Source organism: Haliaeetus albicilla, chromosome W, assembly GCF_947461875.1.
Source record: "Haliaeetus albicilla chromosome W, bHalAlb1.1, whole genome shotgun sequence".
Lineage (NCBI taxonomy): Eukaryota > Metazoa > Chordata > Aves > Accipitriformes > Accipitridae > Haliaeetus > Haliaeetus albicilla.
The window spans coordinates 13,967,066-13,990,183 of NC_091515.1; the positions used below are offsets into that span (position 1 = coordinate 13,967,066).

The 23,118-nt window shown below is 52.8% G+C and overlaps 1 protein-coding gene and 1 pseudogene across 1 annotated transcript; one reads left to right on the forward strand and one right to left on the reverse strand.

Annotated features, from left to right (window-relative positions):
• Positions 1-8,877: 8,877 nt before the first annotated feature.
• Positions 8,878-10,609, reverse strand: LOC138683519 (interferon regulatory factor 2-binding protein 1-like). The gene is made up of 2 exons (XM_069775450.1): positions 10,503-10,609; positions 8,878-10,266 (listed from the first exon to the last, which is right to left on the reverse strand). Exon 2 carries the CDS (start codon positions 10,168-10,170, stop codon positions 9,031-9,033), a length of 1,140 nt encoding a protein of 379 aa, XP_069631551.1. The 5' UTR covers positions 10,171-10,266; positions 10,503-10,609; the 3' UTR covers positions 8,878-9,030.
• Positions 10,610-20,661: 10,052 nt separating this feature from the next.
• LOC138683571 (RNA-binding protein Nova-2 pseudogene) lies at positions 20,662-21,906 on the forward strand (annotated as a pseudogene).
• Positions 21,907-23,118: the final 1,212 nt, after the last annotated feature.

The window sequence follows — 23,118 nt, forward strand, 5'->3', positions numbered from 1 at the left end:
GAGAGTGAATATGCTGCCTTATGGATTCCCCAATCTTGGGAGCCGTCATTCCTCTTTGCCTTAAGGGAAAACAGATCAGATAAACCTCAAAAAAATGATGAGGACCCCCTTTGGCCCCCTCCCTATGCCCCTCAGGCCCTTCCGCCTCAGGACCCACCCCAAGGCCAGGAAATAGCCCAGGCCCGGGGGGGGGGGTCAGATTCGGAACCTGATTCCCCAATCCCGGCACCCCCTCCCAGAAGGTCTGCACGTAATAGAATAATGCGAGGAAAGGAAAGATTGTTTCCTCTTCGGGAAATGTTGGTGCCTGGTGGGGATGGACAGGAAGGACCGGGAACGGGGTATGTGGCAGTCCCCCTTAATACAGGGGATGTAAGGGAATTTAAGAAGGAAATGGGGAATCTGTTAGATGATCCCCTGGGGGTAGCCGAAAGGTTGGATCAATTCTTGGGACCGAATTTGTACACGTGGGATGAATTACAGTCTATCCTGGGTATATTATTTACTGTAGAGGAAAGAGACATGATTAGAGGGGCTGGGATGAGAGTGTGGGACCAGCAGCATCAGGCTGGTCCGGCGGCGGATCAAAAATGGCCCTTAAATCGGCCAGACTGGAATAATCAAGATCCGGCTCATAGGAATAATATGTCAGACTTGAGAATAATTATAATTCAGGGGATACGGGAATCTGTTCCCCGAGGACAGAATATTAATAAAGTCTTTCGTGAACAGCAAAAGAAAGATGAGACCCCAACGGAATGGCTTGAGAGGCTAAGGAAAAGTTTCCAGCTATATTCTGGGGTGGACCCTGCCACTCCTGTAGGACAAGCGTTGCTGAAAACTCAGTTCGTAGCCAAGTCGTGGGGAGATATTAGGAAGAAGTTGGAGAAAATTGAGGACTGGCAGGAGCGGGGGTTGGATGAATTACTTAGAGAAGCTCAGAAAGTGTATGTGAGGCGAGAAGAGGAAACGGAAAAGCGACAGACTAGGCTGCTGGTTGCAGCGGTAAGAGAGGGACAGAAAGGTGTGATAATGAGACCCGGTCGGCCTGGTGGGGGGGATAAGGAAAGAATCGGGGGGAGAGGAGATAAAGCCGTGGAATGTTTTTATTGCGGGAAAAAGGACACATGAAGAGAGAATGTAGAAAAAGGATTCAGGATGGAAAAGTGTTTCGGGAGGATTAGCGGAGTCAGGGGCTCTATGTCCTGAGGACCCCCGGTAAGAAAGAGCCCTTGATAACTTTAAAAGTGGGTCCTCAGTGTCAGGAGGTGACCTTTCTTGTAGATACCGGGGCCGAAAGGTCTACGGTACAATCATTACCTCCGGGATGTAAAATATCTGAGGATAAAGTTAATGTAATTGGAGCAAAAGGGGAACCTTTTAGGGTCCCCGTTATAAAAGATGTGGCAGTGGAATCAAGTTGCAGATACGGAATCGGAATGCTGTTGTTGGTACCTGAAGTGGAATATAACTTATTAGGTAGGGATTTAATCGTAGAAATGGGGATTCGGGTGGATGTGGAAAAAGAAGAGTTGAAAATCAGGCTTTGTCCCCTTACAGAGGTGGACGAGAAACAAATTAACCCCGAAGTGTGGTATACCCCCGAAACAGTTGGAAAACTGGATATTGAACCGTTTGAAGTGGTTATTAAGAACCCAGAGATTCCAGTGAGAGTTAAACAATATCCCTTATCTAATGAAGGGAGAAGGGGACTAAAACCTGAGATTGAAAGACTGTTGGGAAAGGGGGTACTCGAACCCTGCATGTCCCCTTTTAATACCCCGATTTTACCAGTAAAAAATCTGATGGTAGTTATCGGCTGGTGCATGACCTAAGAGAAATCAATAAACGGACTGTCAGCTGGTTCCCGGTAGTGGCAAACCCACACACCCTGTTGAGTCAATTGGGGCCCGAAAACCAATGGTATAGTGTAATAGATCTTAAAGATGCATTCTGGTCATGCCCTCTTAAGAAGGAATGTAGAGATTATTTTGCCTTTGAGTGGGAAGACCCAGACACTCATAGGAAACAGCAGTTAAGGTGGACTGTACTTCCCCAAGGGTTCACGGAATCCCCAAACTTATTTGGACAAGCCCTAGAACGGATTCTACGGGAATACCGGTTGCAAGATGGGGTCGTGCTAATACAGTATGTGGATGACTTATTGTTGGCAGGAGAGAATCAAGAGACAGTCAGAAGAGAAAGCATACGGTTGTTAAATTTTTTGAGCCTTCAAGGCCTCAAGATATCATGGTCAAAACTACAGTTTGTGGAAGAGGAGGTAAAATATTTAGGACACTGGATAAGCAAGGGGACTAAGAAGTTAGACCCTGAACGAGTAAATGGGATTTTATCACTGAAAGCCCCGAAGAGTAAACGACAGATTAGACAATTGTTGGGGCTATTTGGGTATTGCAGGCAGTGGATCGAGAACTTTAGTGCGAAAGTGCGATTTTTGTATCAAAACTTAACTATGGATGGATTGCTTAAGTGGACCCAAGAGGATGAAGAAAGATTAGAGGGTCTCAAGGCCGATCTAGTTAACGCCCCTGTCTTGAGTCTGCCTGATGTGAAGAGACCCTTTTATTTATTTGTGGCCACTGAGGAGGGGACAGCATACGGAGTTTTGACCCAGGAGTAGGCAGGAAAAAGGAAACCCGTAGGGTACATTTCCAAATTATTAGACCCCGTCAGTAGAGGGTGGCCCACCTGTTTACAGGCAGTTGTTGCTGTAGCCCTGATAGTGGAAGAGGCGAATAAGGTAACGTTTGGAAGTGAATTAAGGGTGTTCTCCCCTCATAATATTCGAGGGGTTCTCCAACAAAAAGCTGAAAAATGGATCACCGATGCTAGGCTTTTAAAATATGAAGGGATCCTAATCCATTCCCCTAAATTGGAGATCGGAACAACGAATTTGCAAAATCCGGCGCAATTTTTGTATGGGGGTCCTGAAGAAGAGTTAACACATAATTGCCTTCAGACCATTGAAGAACAAACAAAAATTAGGCTAGATCTGGAAGAGGTAGAATTGGGAGAGGGAGAAAAGTTATTCACTGATGGGTCATCTCGAGTAATAGCAGGGAAAAGGAAGTCAGGATATGCAATTGTGGATGGGGGGAGCCTAGAAGTAAAGGAATCCGGACCCCTCAGTCCTAGTTGGTCGGCACAGGCATGTGAGTTATACGCAGTACTTAGGGCATTGGAACTTTTAAAGGACAAAGAAGGAACCGTGTACACGGATTCAAAATATGCGTATGGAGTGGTACATACTTTTGGGAAAATTTGGGAGGAACGAGGACTTATTAATTCTCAAGGAAAGGGTTTGGTTCATGAAGAACTGATTGTCAAAATTCTACAAGCAATAAGAGGGCCCAAGCGAATAGCTGTGGTACATGTTAAGGGACACCAAAGAGGAACAACCCCTGAAATTCGAGGGAATAATCTTGCTGATCAAGAGGCCAAGGCGGCAGCACTACTTGCTGTGACCACCGCCCCGCCGGCAGGTGAAACGCCGGCAAGAATCCTAAGCCCACAGTTTAGTAAACCAGAAATGGATAAATTGAAGGAAATGGGAGTAGTGGAAAAGGAGGGTAATTGGGAACTACCCGATGGGAGACAGGTGTTACCAAAAGCACTAACATGGAAAATAATGAAAGGTATGCACTCAAAGACTCATTGGGGTGTCCAAGCGTTAGTTGATCAATTCGCAATAAAATACATGTGTATTAGGGTTTATAATGTAGCCAAGGGAATTGTACAAGGGTGCCTAATGTGCCAGAAGATCAATAAACAGCATCTTAGAGAAAAAGTAAAGGGGGACGGGAATTGGCACACCGACCATTTGCCAGAATACAGATTGATTTTACTGATCTCCCTAAAGTAGGGCGATATAAACACTTACTTGTATTGGTAGACCACCTCACTCATTATGTCGAGGCGTTCCCTACTGCTAGGGCAACTGCCAATACAGTGGTAAAAACACTTTTAGAGCATATCATACCGCGATATGGAAATATTGAAACTATTGATTCAGATAGAGGCCCACATTTCGTTTCCAAAGTAGTAAAAGAAGCTCTAGCCCCCTTTGGAACTAAGTGGGAGTTCCATACCCCGTGGCATCCCCAAAGCTCCGGGAAAGTAGAACGAATGAATGGAGAAATAAAGAAGCAACTAACTAAGTTAATGATAGAAACCAAAATGTCCTGGGTAAAATGTTTGCCAATTGCTTTATTAAATATTCGGATTCAGCCCCGAGCGGATACTGGAATTTCCCCATTTGAAATGTTATATGGCATGCCCTATGATATGGAATGCCCAGCCAATTATCCTACTTTAGATGAAGATAATATTAACCCTTATATTGTTCAGATAATGAAAAGGAGAGAGAGATTGCGAAAGAAGGGAATAGTGGTACAGAGGCCACCCCTAGATATATCCATACATTCAGTGAAGCCAGGTGATATGGTATTAATCAGAGCCTGGAAAGAATCCTCTCTCACTCCTAGGTGGGAGGGGCCCTTTCTTGTTTTACTTACCACAGAAACTGCTGTCCGGACTGCAGAACGAGGATGGACTCATGCAAACAGGATCAAAGGACCAATTCGGAATTCTCATTGGGAGGCAACCAGAGACCCTAACAGCTTGAAAATCAAGTTCCGAAGAAAAGTGGAGGAGTGAGACCGTCTTTTGTAAAAAAAAATCCTCACTGTATATGTTATCTTTGTATGTTACAGGTGTAAACTTTGTAGAGAAAAGTGGTGGACACATTGCTCCTATGGGTATTCCCCTAGTGACATTTGCCACGAATGTTATAATTACGAACAGAAATTAATTTAGCAAACATTACGTGTGGGAGTATCAACTGGGAAAATTATAAAAGACCCCAAAGAATGGTGGGGTATTTTTTGCTAAAGGCATAAACCCTGAGAGGTGTTGCCTTTATGCAAATGAGTTATGCCCAACGAAGGCTGAAATAATACAAGTATCCCGCAGACGAACAGTGGTCAGAGTGGGGTGAGGAGCTTGGGAAGTGAAGGATACAAACTGGGATGCATATAAGTCAAAGCAAAGTAAATATAAAGGAGGTTCCCCTGAAGAATACGACTGCTGCCGAGAAGATGGTACACCTCGCTGCTCTAAGCAACAGAGTAGGCAGAGAAGAGGGCAGAGACGTACTGCTGTGGGGATTAAGGTTGATGAACTACCTCCAGAGAAGGCTCATGGAGCCTCTTGACTTATTGCTCCCAAACAAAACGTCCTCAGAGCTTCCCCAAAGTCTCCCATCTCTCACCAGGGATGAAGACAAAAATCAAAATGATTATCAGCACCCTCGGAATACCTGTCGCAAGGGTAAAGAGACACCACTTTTCTCAAACTCGAGATTAAGCACTTGGATGATAGGACTGTTCCTAATGCTAATAGGGACAACCCAAAGCAAAGGGAACCCCCACCAACCTTACAAATGGACGCTCTATAGGTGGGAGGATCAAAAGATACTACAGCAAGTAATTGCTGCTGGGGCCCCAAGCTTTAATCAATCCTTATGTCAAATCGTACCCAGGAACCCATGTCTACATAACTTAGGCTTTTACTTTTGTCCCAGTTCTAACCCTGGAAAGGGGTATTGCAACCATCCTGACTCTTACTATTGTGCTTATTGGGGCTGCGAAACTATAGCTTCTGATTGGATTCCTGGGGGAGGTCCAGATAAATTCCTATCCGTAGGATGGGGGCCTCACGGATGTACACCTGCTTCACATGGTTGGGATGGAAGCCAAACAGGACCACAGAGTGGAAATTGCCCATATATTTATATTAATGTAACCAACCCGAAAGATCCTACTTGGTTAACAGGGAAAACATGGGGAGTCAGACTTTGGGAACCAAGTGCAGATTCAGGGAGAATAATTACGATAAGGAAAGAGCTGGTGCCAAATGAACCCTCTGGTATAGGACCAAATTCGGTCGTAGCAGAGGAAGATGATAGTAACAGTATTGTACAGACTGCTGCTATCCTCCCTAACATAGATATCGCTGAAAACAATATCTCAGGCGTATCAACAAGAATCAACCCATTGTGGGATATGCTCCAAGCCAGTTATCAGGTACTGAATGCCACCCACCCTAATATAACTGAGCATTGTTGGTTGTGTTACGACATTCGACCGCCCTTTTATGAAGCTATTGGGGTGGACAGTAGATTTAAAAAGTCCAACGGAATAAATCCAGCTCAGTGCATGTGGAATAAAGAATCTGGACGTAAACAAGGGATAATAATGTCCCAAGTATCGGGAAAAGGAAAGTGTATCGGAAATGTCCCAAAGGACAAACGACACCTGTGTAACACAACTCGCAAATCAGGAGAAATAACAGCTGAGTGGTTAATTCCTGCAGATAATACTAAGTGGATTTGCTCCCAAACTGGGGTTACACCTTGTATATCCCTAAAGGTCTTTAATTGGACAGCTGAATATTGTATACAAGTAGCTGTGATACCTAGGCTTATTTACCATCCCGAAAGTTTCGTTTATGACTATCAAACTACTCAAGCCCATCACATACAGAAATGTGAGCCCTTTACAGCCCTCACGGTGGCAACTCTCATGGCAATCGGAGCTGCTGGAGCTGGTACAGGAATAACCTCCCTCGTACAACAAAATCAAAAATTTCAGTCCCTAAGGGTAGCGGTCGACGAGGATTTGGCTAGGATAGAAGAGGCTATGACAGCCCTAGAACAGTCTGTTAGGTCTTTATCAGAAGTAGTATTGCAAAACAGACGGGGCTTGGACTTAATGTTCATGCAACAGGGGGGGTTATGTGCAGCCCTATGGGAGGAGTGTTGTGTATATGTTGACCATACTGGAGTAGTTAGAGATACAATGGCCAAGCTACGGGAGGGGTTAGAAAAACGGAAAAAAAGACTGGGAAGTACAACAGAACTGGTATGAGTCCATGTTTAATTATTCACCCTGGTTAACCACCCTATTGTCAACTATTGCAGGACCTCTTATTTTGTTAATCTTATTTTTGACTTTTGGGCCATGCATTTTTAATAAGTTAATCGCTGTTGTTAAAGGGCGCTTAGAAGCTGCACATTTAATGCTGCTACGAAAGCAATATGAACAGATCGGAGATGGAGGAATTACTCCTATCCTCGGGCGGGCAAAGGAAGCATTGGATCGATTTAATGAACAAAATCAGGATAAAATAGAAAAGGGGGGATTGTAATGAACGGGTTAACTTTGTTCATGAAATCGAGAAGGGTGAAGAGACATATTGAGAGTTAACATATGCCTTGTGTAAATAACAAAAACTTGCTTAAGTGATGCGTGAAGGTCACGGGTCACAGGAGGAAAGCAATGGCTATAACTTACTAGATAAGGGGGGAGGAAAGCAATGGCTATAACTTACTAGATAAGGGGGAGAAAAGCAATGGCTATAACTTACTAGATAAGGAGAGGAAGGACAACAGCTGCAATTAACAAAGACTGTATTTCTCCACATCAAAAGACATTCTACATCAAAGGATACTCATCCTTGAGAAAATTTACCGAATCTACATAGTAACAGACCTGCACAAGTGAGGAAAGAAGAAGCAGGACAAGGCGGAGACTTACAAGAAAGGGGGTACATGAAATGTATATAAGGAATGTAACGGTAACATAAAGTTGCAGGCCTGTGGCGGAACATTGCCTCCCCGGCCGCCCAGGGCTGTTTTGCTCTCTTATCGCTTGCTAATAAATTCGATTTTTTTGTCAATACAAATTGGCTCCTCCAATTTGTCACGAGCGTTTATAACAATTTTCACACCCTGTGCCCATATACACCCTATAGTACTGACACACCGCCCAGGCCCTTATAGAGCCCCCTCCCACACCTCCCTCTACCCCTATAGGCGCCTATAGCCCCCTGCCCCCCCCGACTCCAATCCCCCTCACACCCCACGTCCCCCTCCTTCCCGGAGCACCCCACCCCCACACACTCCCCAGGGCCCTATAGAGCCCCCTTCTCCCCCCGCCCCCCAGACTCACCTATAGGGGCCTCTACCCCCTATAGAGCCCCACAGCCCTGAACCCCGCCCGCCTCTTACACAAGACCCAGGCCCCTATAGAGCCCCCCCAGGCCCCTCGCCACCACGCGCACGCTACTCCCCACCCCGGCTGTGACGTTAGCGCAGGGAGGGTTCCCGTCGGGAGCTGTAGGTGGAGGGGCGGAGCATCCCTCGACCACGCCCCCTTCTCCAGGCTCCACCTCCTCGCGGGGGGAGGGGCGCTGAGCAGGATGGGGCGTGTCGGGGTGACACGCGCGCGGGAGGTGGTGGTGGTGTCTCTGCGCACGTGGGGAGCGAGGACGGGGACCCTCTCCCAGTTCCCCACTTGCCCCGCCCCCCAAGCCCCACCCCCTCCCCATCACCCCCCCAAAAAACAGCCAATTCAGCTTAACCAGCCCCCCCCCCAAAACAAACATTGCTTTATTAACCCCAAAAAACTCCAACAGAGCTTTGTGGACCCCCCCCACCCCCACAGGGGACAGGCACTTGTCACCCCCCTACCCGGGGGTGGGCGGTTATGGTAGGGCCTCCCAAAACAACACCTGGGGGAAACTGAGGCAAGGTGCGGGGGGGGTCCTGGGTCCCTCAGCAGGGTTGGGGGGCACTCGGGGGGGACCCTCAACAGGATTGGGGATCCACTTGGGGGGGTCCTGGGTCCTTCAGCAGGATCATGGGTCCCTCGGGGGGTTAACTGTACCTTGGGGGGGTTCTGGGTCCCTTGGCAGGGTCGGGGGTCCTTTGGGGGGGGAGGGATCCCCTGGGGGGGGTCCCAGGTCCCTTGGTGGGGTTGGGGGTCCCTCAACAGAGTTGGGGGGTCCCTCGGGGGGCAGGGGTCCCTCAACAGAGTTGGGGGGTCCTTCAGGGGTGTTGAGTGTCCCTTGGAGGGGGGTTGAGGGTCCCTCAACAGAGTTGGGGGCCCCTCAGGGGGGTCCCAGGTCCCTCAGCAGGATTGGGGTCCCTTGGGGGGGGTCCTGGGTCCCTCAGGGGTCCCTCTCCCTCTTGACACAGATGTCCCCGGCCAAAATGGCGGCAATCTCACCCTGCATGAAGGCCCAGGGGAGGCCGGATCCGGCCAGCGGACATCGGCCCCCGCTGGGACAGTGCACCTCCCCACCAGCACCCTGTGCCCGGATGGCATGACGGGCACAGGGGAAACAGAACCGATGCGCCAGCACTGAGGGGCACTGCACGAAATGGGTGTCCTCCAACTGTTGCCGGCACAAACCACAACACAACATCAGTGATGTTGAATCCTCCACTAGGCAACGAACGCTGGGTGGTTCATTGGGTGAAGTTTCACCCGGCAGGTGCTGCCGGTGTGGTGGCGGTTCATCCAGTTCCGGTGAAGCTTTGCGACGGCGACACGGCGGCAGCATCGGGGGCGGCGGGTGCTGCTGCGGCAAGGCTTCGGGTGCTGGCGGGTGGCGGAAGAAGCGGACTGCTTCGGTGAAGAGTTCGCCCAGCAGACGCCAATCGCCGCTGCCCTGCTGCTTCTCGTATTCCAGGTACTTGTAGCCGGAGGAAATGGCTTTGCCAGGCACCTGGAGGCAATCCTGGAACATCTGCTTTGCCAGGCCCAGCATGCTGGCATAGATGCTTCCGGAACCACAGGGGTATTCGGCGAAGAGCTTCAACTCAAACTCAAAGCCGGGCCGGGGCGTGGCACTGAAGGCGAAGACTCGTCCCACCAATGTGTGGTCTTTACGGAAGCGGACATTGAAGGGAGCGCAGCTGGCGAGGGCGGCCAAGCGTTCCCGCACTGCCGGTGGCTTTCCCAGCCAGTCCTCGGCACAACCGTGCATGGCTTCGCTCAACTCCACCAAACACTCGACACTGCGCGGGCGGCATGGCACCGGCAACGATGGCCCACGGCACTTGGCTGTCGTTTCCTCGGGGCGGTTTAGCCCCTCGGGCAAGCGTGGTATTGGCACGGCATCGCGGTGCTGGCTTTCAGCATGGCTGTGCCGGAGGTGACGGGCGGCTTCCAACAACGGTTCGATACGGTCGGTGCCTTCAAAGTTGACGCAGCCACGGCAAACAGCTTCGCTGAAGTCCCACACCACGGCCCAGGGCATTTTGGGCAGGTCGCACAAGTAACACCACTGCCGCTGCCACGACATGGCAGGGCCACCGGGACCCCTTCCTCGGCGCAGGCCCCTCCCGCGAGGGTCTCCCTCAGTGGGTGCTCCTCGGGGGAGACCTCTGGGTGGGGCCCTCTGTGCAGAGACCCCTCAGAGGGGCCCCACGGTGGGTCCCCCCCCAGCAAAGGCACCCCAGAGTCCCCTCACAGGGTCCCCACCCAGCTCAGCCCCCCCAGAAGGTCACCTCAGAGTCTCCCCCCCCTCACCACAGCCCCCTCACAGGGTCCCTCCAGAAGGTCCCCTCAGAATTCCCCCCCCCCCAGCAAAGACCTCCCACAGCCCCAGGGTCGTATCCACCCCCCATTACATACCGGCTGCGCGCGCCTTAAAGGGACCACCGGAGCGCGGCGGGACGGCGGGAGGGACCAGGAAGGGGAGCGGCCACTGCGCCTGCGCGGGACGGCGGGCGACCATTGCGCCTGCGCAAGGGGCGGGGAGGGAGCCTGCGCCGGTGGACGGGATGGGGGAAGAGGGTACGCATGCGCGCAGGGCTGACAGCGCGGGGCGGGGGAGGAGGGCGTGGCCGCCGGACCGTGTAGGGGCAGAGCCCATGTGAGCGGCAGCGCCCACGCGAGGGATCCTGGATCCCCGCCCCGCCCAGATCTCCCCCCCGCCCCATCCTGGATCCCCTCCGGCCCCGCCCCTTTGACACAGACCCCGCCCACCAGACTCCTCCCTGGGTAAAGCCCCGCCCCCCTCCCGAAGCCCAGCGAAGCGGAGCGCTCCCCCTCCTTAGGCCACGCCCTCCCGCGCTATCGGGCGGGGGCGGTTCCATCCCTCTCTGGCTCCGCCCCTTCTCCGTCCCCGCCCCGCCGCTGCCGCTGCCCCATGGACACTCCCCTGACTCCCGTAAGCGGGACCCCCCCCGGAGACCTCCAGCACCAAGGGCTCCCACACCGGCGGTGAGGACCCCCGGGACCACCCCCCCATCTCCGGGACCGGCCCCGGAGCCCCGGGGCCGGTCCCGGGGATGGGGGGGGGGAGCATCGGGGGTCCTGGGGATCCCCCGGCCACCTGGGGCCTGGGAGGGGGGGGCTGGCGTCCCCCTGGGGGTGGTGAAGGGTTTGGGGGTGCTGGGGGGGGTTTGGGGGCTGGGGGGCTGAGGGGTGCCCCAGAGGTGGATGGGTGCTGCCTGAAGGTGCTGGTGCCCGGGGGGGGTGGGCTCTGCTGGGCCGGGGGGGGGCAGCACCCGCCTGCGGCTCCAGTGGGAGAGGGGGGGGCCGGTGTGCGGCTGCGCAGGGCCAGGGACTGGTACCCCGGGGGGTCTACAGGGAGGCTATAGGGGGCTATGGGGGGTATGGGGGCTATAGGGACACTATAGGGGGACTAGGGGGGGACATGGGGGCTATAGGGGCTGGGGGGCTATGGGAGGGGCGGGTACGGTGGCTATATGGGCTGGGAGGGCTGAGGGTATAGGGACTATAGGGGGGCTATAGGGGCTATGGGGGTATGGTAGCTATAGGGGGTGGGAGAACTGGGGGAATAGGGACTATAGGGGCTACATGGGGGCTATGGGGGGTTGGGTATCAGGGCTAAGGGGCTGGGGGGCTATGGGGGGCGGGTATGGGGGCTATAGGGGCTGGAAGGGCTGGAGGTATAGGGGGCGAGGATGGCCCCACCCTCGTGGGATGGGCCCCGCCCGCGTTGCTGGGGTCGTTGCCATGGCAACGGAGGTGGTACCCAGGTGATGAAGCCATTGCCATGACACTGCAGTCAGCACTGGGGGCGGGGCCTGGGGGGCGGGGCCAGCGGCGTATCCCGCCCCTCCGCGGCTCCCCCCCTTGCTAGTCGCCCCGCCCCCGCTCTGGCTCCCCCGCCGCTGTCCGTGGTGCTGAACCAGCGCGGCCGCGTCCCGTCGGGGACCTGTAGGTAGTTAAGGTCTGGCGGCCGGAAGATATCGCGCTGTACGGAAAGATAGAGCCCCTCCTCCGATAGCCAGTAGCGTTTAGCTTAGTTTATGATGTAAGCAGACGGAAGTGACGTTGTAAACCCAAGCTATATAATGCCGTGTTACACACCAATAAACGCCATTTGCCGTCCACCACATTGGTGTCTGCGAGCTGATGGCCCGAGCGGCCTGGGGTTGGTCGCCGTGCCGTTCCTGAACCAGGTCGCCGTGCCTCTGAAGGCAACAAGTGGTGCCGAAACCCGGGAACTCGCCTGGAATCGGGTGAACGGCGGCCGGAGCGGCAGGACCAGCCCGGCGGGGAGGACGCTCCTGGACCAACAAGGAGGATGGAAGCCCTTGTGAAGGTCGTATCGCAATTACATAAGCAGTGGGGTATTGATTGTAAACCCAAAGATTTTACTCTCGCAGTTGCGAGGCTTTTGCAAATTGGGGTCATTGACCAGCCGGTGGATATTCTCCACCCCGAAGTGTGGGATAAGTGCACTAAAGCGTTAGCTGAGGAGACAATGTCCTCGGGTTGTGGGAAAAACCTTAAGGCGTGGGGGAAAGTCGTACAGGCCTTGCAGAAGGCCTTACAAGAACAGGAGACCTGGAAAGCGGCAAAGAACTGTTTGCTGGCCACCCCGAAATTGGGAGTCGGGGCAGCCACACAGACTTTGCATCCTCCAGGCGATGACGATTCTGCTAAGCCTAAAGATCTGCAAGAGGGCGACACGCCCCCTCAATTCCCGAACCCCGACCCGCTTACGGAGGGACAGAAACAAGCTAAATCCTTCTGGGGTGGGTTAGCCGAGGAGGCCAGGGGCGCCGCAGAGAGACCAGAGTCTGAGGAAATCTGGGCTAGACAACCACCCTACGCGCCCCAAGATGGCGCCGAGCAGAAAGGGGAAAGGCGGAGTGAGGATGCCCTTGGCGGGAACAGGGAGGAAGCGCTAAAACTAACAAGCGCAAACAAACGGGAAGGGGAAGAGAACAAGAAGGAGAAAGGTGGTGGGGGCGACCGGGAAGGGGAGGGGAGCGCGAGCGAAGGGCGGAAAGCCAATCAGAGCGGTCATCTGAAAATATGCCCTTATAGGGCAAACACCCCGCCGAGCAGAAGGCGGGGCGAACCAAGAAGGAGGGAACGGCCCGCCCGCAAGGGAAGTGGGCGGGGCCGGAGCCCAACAAAAAAGTACCGGGACCCGGAAGAAACCAGTCAGTCGAGTTCCAATCCTGAATCAGACACTAGCTGGGACGAGTGGCTCGTGACTGATTCAAACTCAGAGGAGGAAGGAATGGGAGTAGGCAGAGTCAAAAGCCAAAGTATCCCCGCCCAAAATAAAGAGGGACCGCGAGGGAGAAAAATTCCTCTTACGGATTGGAGGAAAATAAAGATTGCATGTGCCGATTGGGTCCCATCGGCCGCGCTAGCGTTCCCGGTCCGGGTGGCGGACGGGGGACAAAGGGTCCACTCGCCAATAAACCCTAAGGATGTACAAGCGATTGTTAAAGCGATTGCGGACAAAGGGCTTAATTCTGCCATGGTCTCCACCCTTATAGATGGTGTCTTCGGGGGAGATGACATGCTCCCGTTTGATATAAAACAAACTTGTAGACTGATCTTTGACGGGGCAGGGATGATTGTTTTTAAACAAGAATGGGAGGACAACTGTGCGAGGCAACTAGCCCAAGTAACCGGGGCAGATCACCCGCTACATGGCTCCAGCCTGCAGCAGCTGATGGGTACAGACCCAACAATGATTACCCCCCAGGCGCAGGCCCAGGGCCTGCGGGCCCATGAGGTTATGACAACTACTCGTGCGGCCAGAGAAGCTATCCGCACAGCCTCTAGAGTCATCGTCAAGCCATCGCCATGGTCCACAATAAAGCAAAATGAAAGTGAGAGCTTTACACAATTTGTAGATCGCCTCCAGGCAGCGGTCGACTCCTCGACCCTGCCCGCGGAAGCGAAAGGCCCGGTTGTTGCAGAATGCTTACGTCAGCAGTGTAATTCGGCAACCAAAGAAATCCTACGATCACTACCAGTGGGGTCAAGTATCGCGGACATGATTAAGCATGTCGCAAAAGAAGAGCATCTAGCCCCGATTCAAGTGGCTGTTCGTACTGCAATAGCTAATGTGATGGCATGTTTCAAATGTGGCCAGGCGGGCCACGTTGTGGCAAACTGCCCTCGGTTGGGGGACCCGCCAACACTGCCCCCCCCGTGCCAAAATCGACCCAGAGGACTGTGCTGGGCCTGTGGAAAGAAAGGGCATTTCGCCAAGGAATGCAGATCTAAAAACCAGGGAAACGGAAGGGGGAGAGGGCACTCAGGCCGCGCACAGCCCTCTCCCACTTGGGACACGAGGCGGCCCAGCTATGCCAATCCCAGATGGGGCGAAGCGCTCCCGAACCTGCTGCCCCCCCGAGAGGCAACCGACTTTATGATTCAACAAACGATCCAGCCGAATCTGCCCCTATCTCAAGGACAGCAAGGACCACCCCTTGGGGGTGAGACCCCAGGGTGGCCCTGGCAGTAAAGTGTGACAACCCGCCAGTGGTGTGGGGGATCTGCTCCCTTTATAATACCTTAAATGGCACCACCATTAGTGTCCCCTTTTTAATCGACACCGGAGCAGATGTTACAGTTATCCCTGAGACGAATTGGCCCCCGCGTTGGAAATTGGAAGACGCCCCCATGGTGGGCGGAGTCGGGGGATTAACCCGAGCCCGGAAGAGTGCTCAATTGGTAGCAATAATGCTTCACACTGAAAAGGGACTGGAGAAAACTATTACCCTCTTTCCGTATGTCATGTCAGGAGTCCCACCCCTGTTGGGAAGGGACGCTCTAACCCTATTAAAAGCCAGGGTGACAAATTTACCGTAAGGGCCACTGCCGCTGTCCTGGTTTCAGCTGGGATGTAGTTAGCTGTCTTCCTAGTAGCTGGTACAGTGCTATGTTTTGAGTTCAGTATGTGAAGAATGTTGATAACACTGATGTTTTCAGTTGTTGCTCAGTAGTGTTTAGACTACAGTCAAGGATTTTTCAGCTTCTCATGCCCAGCCAGGGCACCTGACCCAAACTGGCCAACAGTGTATTCCATACCATGTGATGTCCCATCTAGTTTAGGAACTGGGAAGTGGGGGGGGGGCAGGGATTCGCCGCTTGGGGGACTGGCTGGGTGTCGGTCGGCGGGTGGTGAGCGATTGCCCTGTGCATCATTTGTACATTTCAATCCTTTTATTACTACTGTTGTCATTTTATTAGTGTTATCATTATCATTATTAGTCTCTTCTTTTCTGTTCTATTAAATCGTTCTTATCTCAACCCAGGAGTTTTACTTCTTTTCCTGATTTTCTCCCCCATCCCACTGGGTGTGGGGGGAGTGAGTGAGCGGCTGCGTGGTGCTTAGTTGCTGGCTGGGGTTAAACCACGACAGCCGCACACCCACTTCCACCAATTAGACTGACGTGGAAATCGTCCGACCCAGTGTGGGTCGAGCAGTGGCCCCTCTCGAAGCCTCGAATGGACGCTCTTCTCGAGCTAGTCGACCGCGAATTACAACGAGGTCATATAGAGCCTTCCACTAGTCCATGGAACACCCCAGTTTTTGTAATACCTAAACGAACTGGCGAGGGGTTTCGCCTCCTCCATGACCTACGTGAAGTAAATAAGAGAATTCAACCAATGGGTCCCGTCCAAACGCTGTTGCCTATGAACTCTATGATACCAGAAGGACAACCTTGTGCTATCCTTGATATTAAGGACTGTTTCTTTTCGATATCCCTGCATGACGAGGACAAGGAGCGGTTTGCTTTTTCTGTCGTGTTCCCAAACAGTCAACGCCCTAATCTACGCTTTCAGTGGAAAGTGCTGCCTCAAGGAATGATCAACTCACCTACTATCTGCCAAATTACGGTGGATCGGGCGTTGGCACCGGTTCGACGCAATAACCCGACCGCGACTATCATTCAATACATGGATGATATCTTGATCGCCGCGTCGTCAGGAAGTCAGGTAGACCAGCTGGTGTCAACGGTTTCGGAAAATTTGAAAACAAACGGGTTTGAGATCGCGAGTGCGAAAGTTAAAAGAGGACCATGTGTAACCTTTCTGGGAGTGGGGATCACAAGTTCTTACGTAACCCCCCCCAAATAAAAATCCATCGGAACATCAAAACACTCCATGATATGCAACAGTTAGTGGGATCCCTACAATGGCTCCACAATATTGTCCTGATCCCTCCCGAAACCATGGCCCCCCTGTACGATCTTCTGAAAGGAAAGAACCCATGGGAACAAAAAACTTTGACGACGGAAGCAATGAACTCTCTTGACTTTATCGAGCAACAGGTATCGTCAAGCACGCTCGCTAGGTGGAACCCAGATATACCACTCGATCTGTATGTACATTTCACAGAGGGAGGGGGAGTAGGGGCATTAGCCCAGGGGCCCCCTGAAAAAGCTCAACCAATACAATGGATAGTCCTGGGAAAACCGTCGTGTGCATTCTCTCCAGGAATTGAGTGCCTTGGTAACCTCATCATGAAAGGCAGAAAACTCGCCCTAAGACACCTGGGCATCGAACCTGCCAAAATATACCTACCCTTCCGCAAACAGCTCCCAACGCAATCAGTGGCGATGTCAGAGTATCTAGCCATAGCCCTAGTCGGATTTGGTGGAGAAGTCCAGTACGCCGCAAAGCCCCCCTGGACTCAAATGCTAGCAATTGTTGACATCGACCTTCCACGAAAAATCATAGACCGACCCCAACGGGGACCAACAGTCTTCACAGATGCATCCTCAATGACCTCAACCGCGGCAGCAGTATGGCAATCGGGAGAAAAGTGGCACTGCATCAAAATGACCGATCATACGCTCTCCGTCCAGCAGCTAGAAGCGACGGCCGTAGTACTAGCGTGTGGACTATTCCCAATGGAACACCTCAACATAGTGACTGATTCAATGTTTGTGACCAAGCTTTGCTTGGCCGTGTCGGGGCCCAGTGTGTCAACATCCACGGCAGCTCTAATGCTGGAAGAAGCACTTTTTTCCCGAAAAGGCACCATATCGGTCATCCACGTCAACAGCCACGACCTAATCAAAGGGTTTTTTCAAACCGGTAATGACAAAGCAGACGCCGCTGCAAAAGGATTGTGGACACTAAGAGATGCCCGTCAACTACACGAGTCCCTCCACATTGGAGCTAAAGCGCTAGCAAAGAGATGTGGGATTTCAACCACTGACGCAAAACACATAGTAGCTACGTGTCCCCATTGTCAAAAAGCACCACTGTGGTCCAGTGGAGTCAATCCCAGAGGTCTCAAGGCCTCCGAGGTGTGGCAGACGGATTTCACGCTCTGTCAATTGCTAAAACCTCGAGCGTGGCTAGCGGTAACTGTAGACACATATAGCGGAGTGATCGTAGCTACACAACACCTTAAAACCGACTCCAAAGCGACCATCCAACACTGGCTGATGGCCATGGCGTGGCTAGGTGTCCCTAATCAGATCAAAACAGACAATGGTCCGAATTTTGTGTCCAAATCAGTCCAGGCATTCGTTCTGAAATGGGGTATTACTCTAATACACGGCATTCCGTATAATAGCACAGGACAAGCCATAGTCGAACGAGCAAACCAAACGCTGAAATCTAAATTAGAGGTATTAGCAAAAACGGAAGGTTTTGCCAATGCCGTTCCCCCGGGAGACCAAGCATGCTTGCTAGCGACCGCTCTTCTAGCACTAAATCAGTTCCCCAGGGGGGAAGAGATGAATAGCCCCATCCAAAAACATTGGGCCACTCGAGCGCTAGAAGAAGGCCCATCGGTCATAGTCAGAAATGAGCTGGGAGAATGGGAACAAGGGTGGAAATTAGTTCTGACAGGACGAGGATATGCTGCGGTCAGGAAAGATGGCAGAGTTAAATGGTGTCCGCTTAAGTCTATTAAACCAGACCTCCAGAATAAAACTAATGAAAACTGTGAGTTTCTGTTCACAGGACCGAATCATCGGACACCCCTGTAACCCGTATACCCCGGTGACGAGAGAAGTCGACAAGTCGGCAAACGTCCTGTCCAAACCTGAGAGTTCTGCACTGGCAGAGTCCAGACAACGGCAAAACAGCCTCCGCGGGGGGGGCTGCGTTGCCTTTGTGTGATTTTGACTTTAGGGCTTGTCACTATAGGATGGGTAAAATCAGATCACCCTCACCACCGACCATTTAAATGGTCCCTCCTTCGATTTGAGGATCACCAAGTTATTGCGACTCAAATAACATCAGGTGCGTCAAGTTTTAATGCCTCTCTGTGTCAGCTTGTCCCGAGAGACCGATGTTGGGAATACCTAGGATTTTATATGTGTCCCGCTTCAAATCCTGGGAAGAGTTATTGCAACTTCCCTAACCAATAGTACTGTAGTTATTGGGGATGTGAGACCATTGCCCCTGCTTGGATTCCGGGTAGTGGTAGAGACAAATACCTAAAAGTCCAATGGGGTCCATATAGGTGCATTCCACCGCAAGCATGGCGAGGACGTGGAAATTGTCAATACCTTTTCTTAAATGTTACCGAGCCCCAAGAAGACAGTTGATTACTTGGAAGAATGTGGGGAGTAAGGTACACAGAACCAGGGAAACACAAGGGTGGCCTAATTCTCATAAAAAAGGAGGTTGTCCCGAATGATCCACTGCCAGTAGGCCCCAACCAAGTACTTGTTAACGATGTGGTCCTGACTATTCCCAATCAGGACCACGTGACTAAAGAGACCAACAACCAGGAAACATCAACAAAAAATTATGCATCAACAGAATATTATACTACCACACCTGTAGCGACACGCACCACCAAAATCCCTTACGGAAATCCTCTCTGGAAGATGATGCAAGCTAGCTACCAAGTACTAAACAAAACTAACCCAAATCTTATGGAGCATTGCTGGTTGTGCTTCGGAATAAAACCACCCTTTTATGAGGCTGTAGGAGTAAGTGACACACCTATACAGGCCAATGGTACAAATCCGGCCCAGTGTATATGGGACACAGAAAAGCAAGGGATTACATTAGCACAGGTGGTGGGAAGTGGCATGTGTGTAGGCAAAGTTCCAAAGCACAAAGAACAACTGTGTGCTAACAAGACACAATACAAAACCCCTGCAAAGTGGTTAATACCGGCCAAAAATGCCAAGTGGGTTTGCTCTACTATTGGAGTTACACCTTGTTTGTCATTGGAAAGATTTAATGAATCCTCAGAATATTGTGTCCAGGTATCTATAGTCCCTAAAATCTTTTACCATTCCGAAGAAGTTGTCTACGACTCACAGACCGCCCCAGAACATCATCTGTCAAAACGAGAACCCTTTACGGCATTAACAGTAGCTACCCTAATGATCATAGGAGGTGTGGGAATAGGTACAGGAGTAGCATCCTTGGTGCAACAGAGTAAAGAATTTAGTGCCTTGAGGGAGGCAGTAGATGAGGACCTGGCTAGAATTGAACAATCAATAAGTGCATTAGAACAATCAATTAGATCATTATCTGAAGTAGTGTTGCAAAATCGAAGAGGATTAGACCTAATGTTCTTACAACAAGGGGGAGTGTGCGCTGCATTGAGGGAAGAGTGTTGTGTATATGCGGACCACACCGGAATAGTGAGGGACACTATGGCAAAATTGCGAGAGGGATTGGAAAAACGGAAAAGGGAACGAGAAGCACAGCAAAGCTGGTTCGCATCATGGTTTAACCATTCACCATGGCTGACCACCCTGATATCTACCTTGATAGGGCCGATTGCAATGATCGTGATAGCATTGGTCTTTGGACCCTGTATATTAAATAGGCTCGTGTCGTTTGTTAAGAGCCGGCTATATGTTTAAAGCATAGAATAAGAATAAGACATTTTAGCTAATTTAGTTATGCGTTTAGTATGTTTTTTACCCAAGATTGCGATATATATATTCTTCTAAGATTGTTATATTCTAGCCAATTTAATTACGCATAGGGAGGGGGGAAATGTAGGTAGTTAAGGTCTGGCGGCCGGAAGATATCACGCTGTACGGAAAGATAGAGCCCCTCCTCCGATAGCCAGTAGCGTTTAGCTTAGTTTATGATGTAAGCAGACGGAAGTGACGTTGTAAACCCAAGCTATATAATGCCGTGTTACACACCAATAAACGCCATTTGCCGTCCACCACATTGGTGTCTGCGAGCTGATGGCCCGAGCGGCCTGGGGTTGGTCGCCGTGCCATTCCTGAACCAGGTCGCCGCGCCTCTGAAGGCAACAGGGACCCCCCGTTCCCCTCCCCAGCCCCCCATAGCCTCCAGCCCCATGGCCCATGGCCCCATAGCCTCCAGTCCCATATGGCCCCTGTCCCCATAGCCTCCAGCCCCCTATGGCCCAATAGCCCCCCATCGCCCTATAGCCCCAGCCCCCCATAGCCCTCATCCCCATACCCCCCCCAGCCCCCTATGGCCCCATAATCCTCATCCCATAGCCCCCAGCCCCATATGACACCGGGGTCCCATCTCCATAGCTCTCAGCCCCCCATGTCCCCCAACCCCCCCTAGTCCCCACTTCCCCACTTAACCCCCCCCCCCGGCCAAGCTGATCGTGCCCAACAGCACGGCGAGGCTCATCATTGGCAAAGGGGGGGCGATGGCGAAGGCCGTCATGGAGAAGCCGGGGGCTTGGGTGCAGCTCAGCCAGAAGCCGGAGGGTCTCAACCTCCAGGAGCGGGTGGTGACAGTCAATGGCAAAGCCACCCAGCTCCACACTGCCGTCCACATCATCATCCGCAAGATCCAGGAGGATCCGCAGAACAACGGTTGCCTCAACATCAGCTACACCAACGTCACTGGGCTGGTGGCCAACTCCAATCCCACCGGTTTGCCCTACGCCAGCTCCACGGACACCTTGCACCCAAGTGCCACTGTCTTGGGTGCTCCTGGCACTTTGGGTGCCTTCACCCCGCTCCCGGTTTTACCAGCAGTGACCTGTTGGCTATCGACACCGCCTTGAACACCTTGGCCAGTTACGGTTACAACCTGGTGGTGGGGCTGGGCTTGGGTTCAGCGGCGGTGGCAGCCAGTGTGAACCCGGCGGCAGCCGCCAACCTCTTGGCTTCCTACGCGAATGATGCGGTTGCTGGCCCAGTGGTGCCCACCTTTGCCTTGGGTTCGTTGTCCTCCACCAACGGTTACTTGGCCCCAGTGGCCACTGCCACTGGCTCGTTTTTGGCACCTGAGAAGCTGATTGAGGGCACCAAGGAGCTGGTGGAGATCGCGGTGCCAGAGAACCTGGTGGGCGCCATCCTGGGCAAGGGGGGGAAGACCTTGGTGGAGTACCAGGAGCTGATGGGTGCCTGGATCCAGATCTCCAAGAAGGGTGACTCCATCCCCAGCACCTGCAACTACAAAGTCACAATCATGGGTCCCCCGGCTGCCACCCAAGCTGCCCAGTATCTCATCAGCCAACACGTCACCTACGAGCAGGGCGTGAGGACCACCAACATGCCCAAAGTGGGCTAGGGCTGGTCACCCAGTGGCTGGGGTGGCCCATGACCATGGTGGCATCTCTGAAGGTTCCTTGGGTGGCCAACAGCCGTGGCTTTGGCACCAAGGGTGACTGATGGGCCCCAGGGTGGCATTGAGGTGTCACCTGGCATGTCCTATTGAGACAAGGGGAGTCAAAAGAATCTCAGCAGACATAATAAAGGGGGGGTGAAAGATGATGTTTAGTGCTTACATTGTTGAAATTAGCTGAGGTAGAGACAGTCCTTGATAAGAAGCAGGAGCAGGCCCCAAGAGCCAGCTAAGACTGGTCTTGCAGCTTGGGTGAATACCAAGAAATCACTGAGCCTGCGCAAGGAAAGAGGTTACTAGCGGTGATGGAGTCATCTATCTTCATCTCTGCGACCACCAGACGACCACCATAAAGAGGTACTGTGCAGGCGCAGTTGAGAGGAGACTATGGAAATGACCTCTCGGAGCTAATTTTAATATGAAGCGGGGATAGGTCATGCATATGTATAGGCGTATTGTGAATATGTAATACCTGACTGTATAAACTTGAGGCGAACTGCCGAGTCAGGCGCGCACGACTTTGGTGGGACTACCCCCCGTGCTGCCCAGCGCTGAATGAACATACCTACTTTACAATCTCACTGATTGTGGAGTCTGTTTTCCGCACGTCAGCACCCCAAAATGGGGGGGGGCAGCTCCACCCTGGAGGGTGGTGGGGGGAGGCGCAGGTCCATTTGGGGGGGGCAGGAGGGCCCCCCCATTCCTGGCAGCTTCAGGCTCTGGTTAGGGGGGACCCCAAGATTTGGGGGGTGGGGGGCACCCATCTCCCCTCTTTGGGGTGCTCCCCCGCCAGTTAGGGCTGGTTTTAGGGTCCCCCCAAATCAGGGTCTTTGGGGGGGGGAGGGTCGTTGTCTCCCTCCAATTTGGGGGGGCACCAAAGGGGACGACGACCCCCCATTGGGTAATTCCCCCCCCATCAACCCTTGGGGACCCCTGGGGTGCTCCGCTCCCCCCGCCCTCTCCCCCCGGCTCTATTGTGATATACGTGTTCCTCATGATAAATCCTTCACTCCCGGGATTTCCCCCCCCCCCGCTGCGCGCCTCGGCATCTTCTTCCATGTTGCGCCGGCTATCGCAATTCCCCCCAGCCCTCCCACCTCCACAATAGCCCCTCATTGTATCGCAATATCCCGCGCCCCCCCCCCCAGGCCGTTCTCCAGGACATCCCCCCCCCATCGCAATACCTCCCTCTCTATCGCGATAGCCCCTATAGACACACAAAGGCTCCCTGCCCCCCCCAGCACTGCCCCACATCGGGGTCCCCCCTCCCCCAACACTAGCCATATTGGGGGGGACACCCATGGGGACATCAGTGGGGACACCAGCTACGGCCATGAGGACACCAGGGGTGGCCGCAGCACCACCCAAGGGTGCCATTGACGGTCCCCAGGGTGCCACCGAAGATGGGCATGGGGCCACCGGAGAAGCCCCATGTCCTCACAGTGCCACCAAGGGTCCCCAC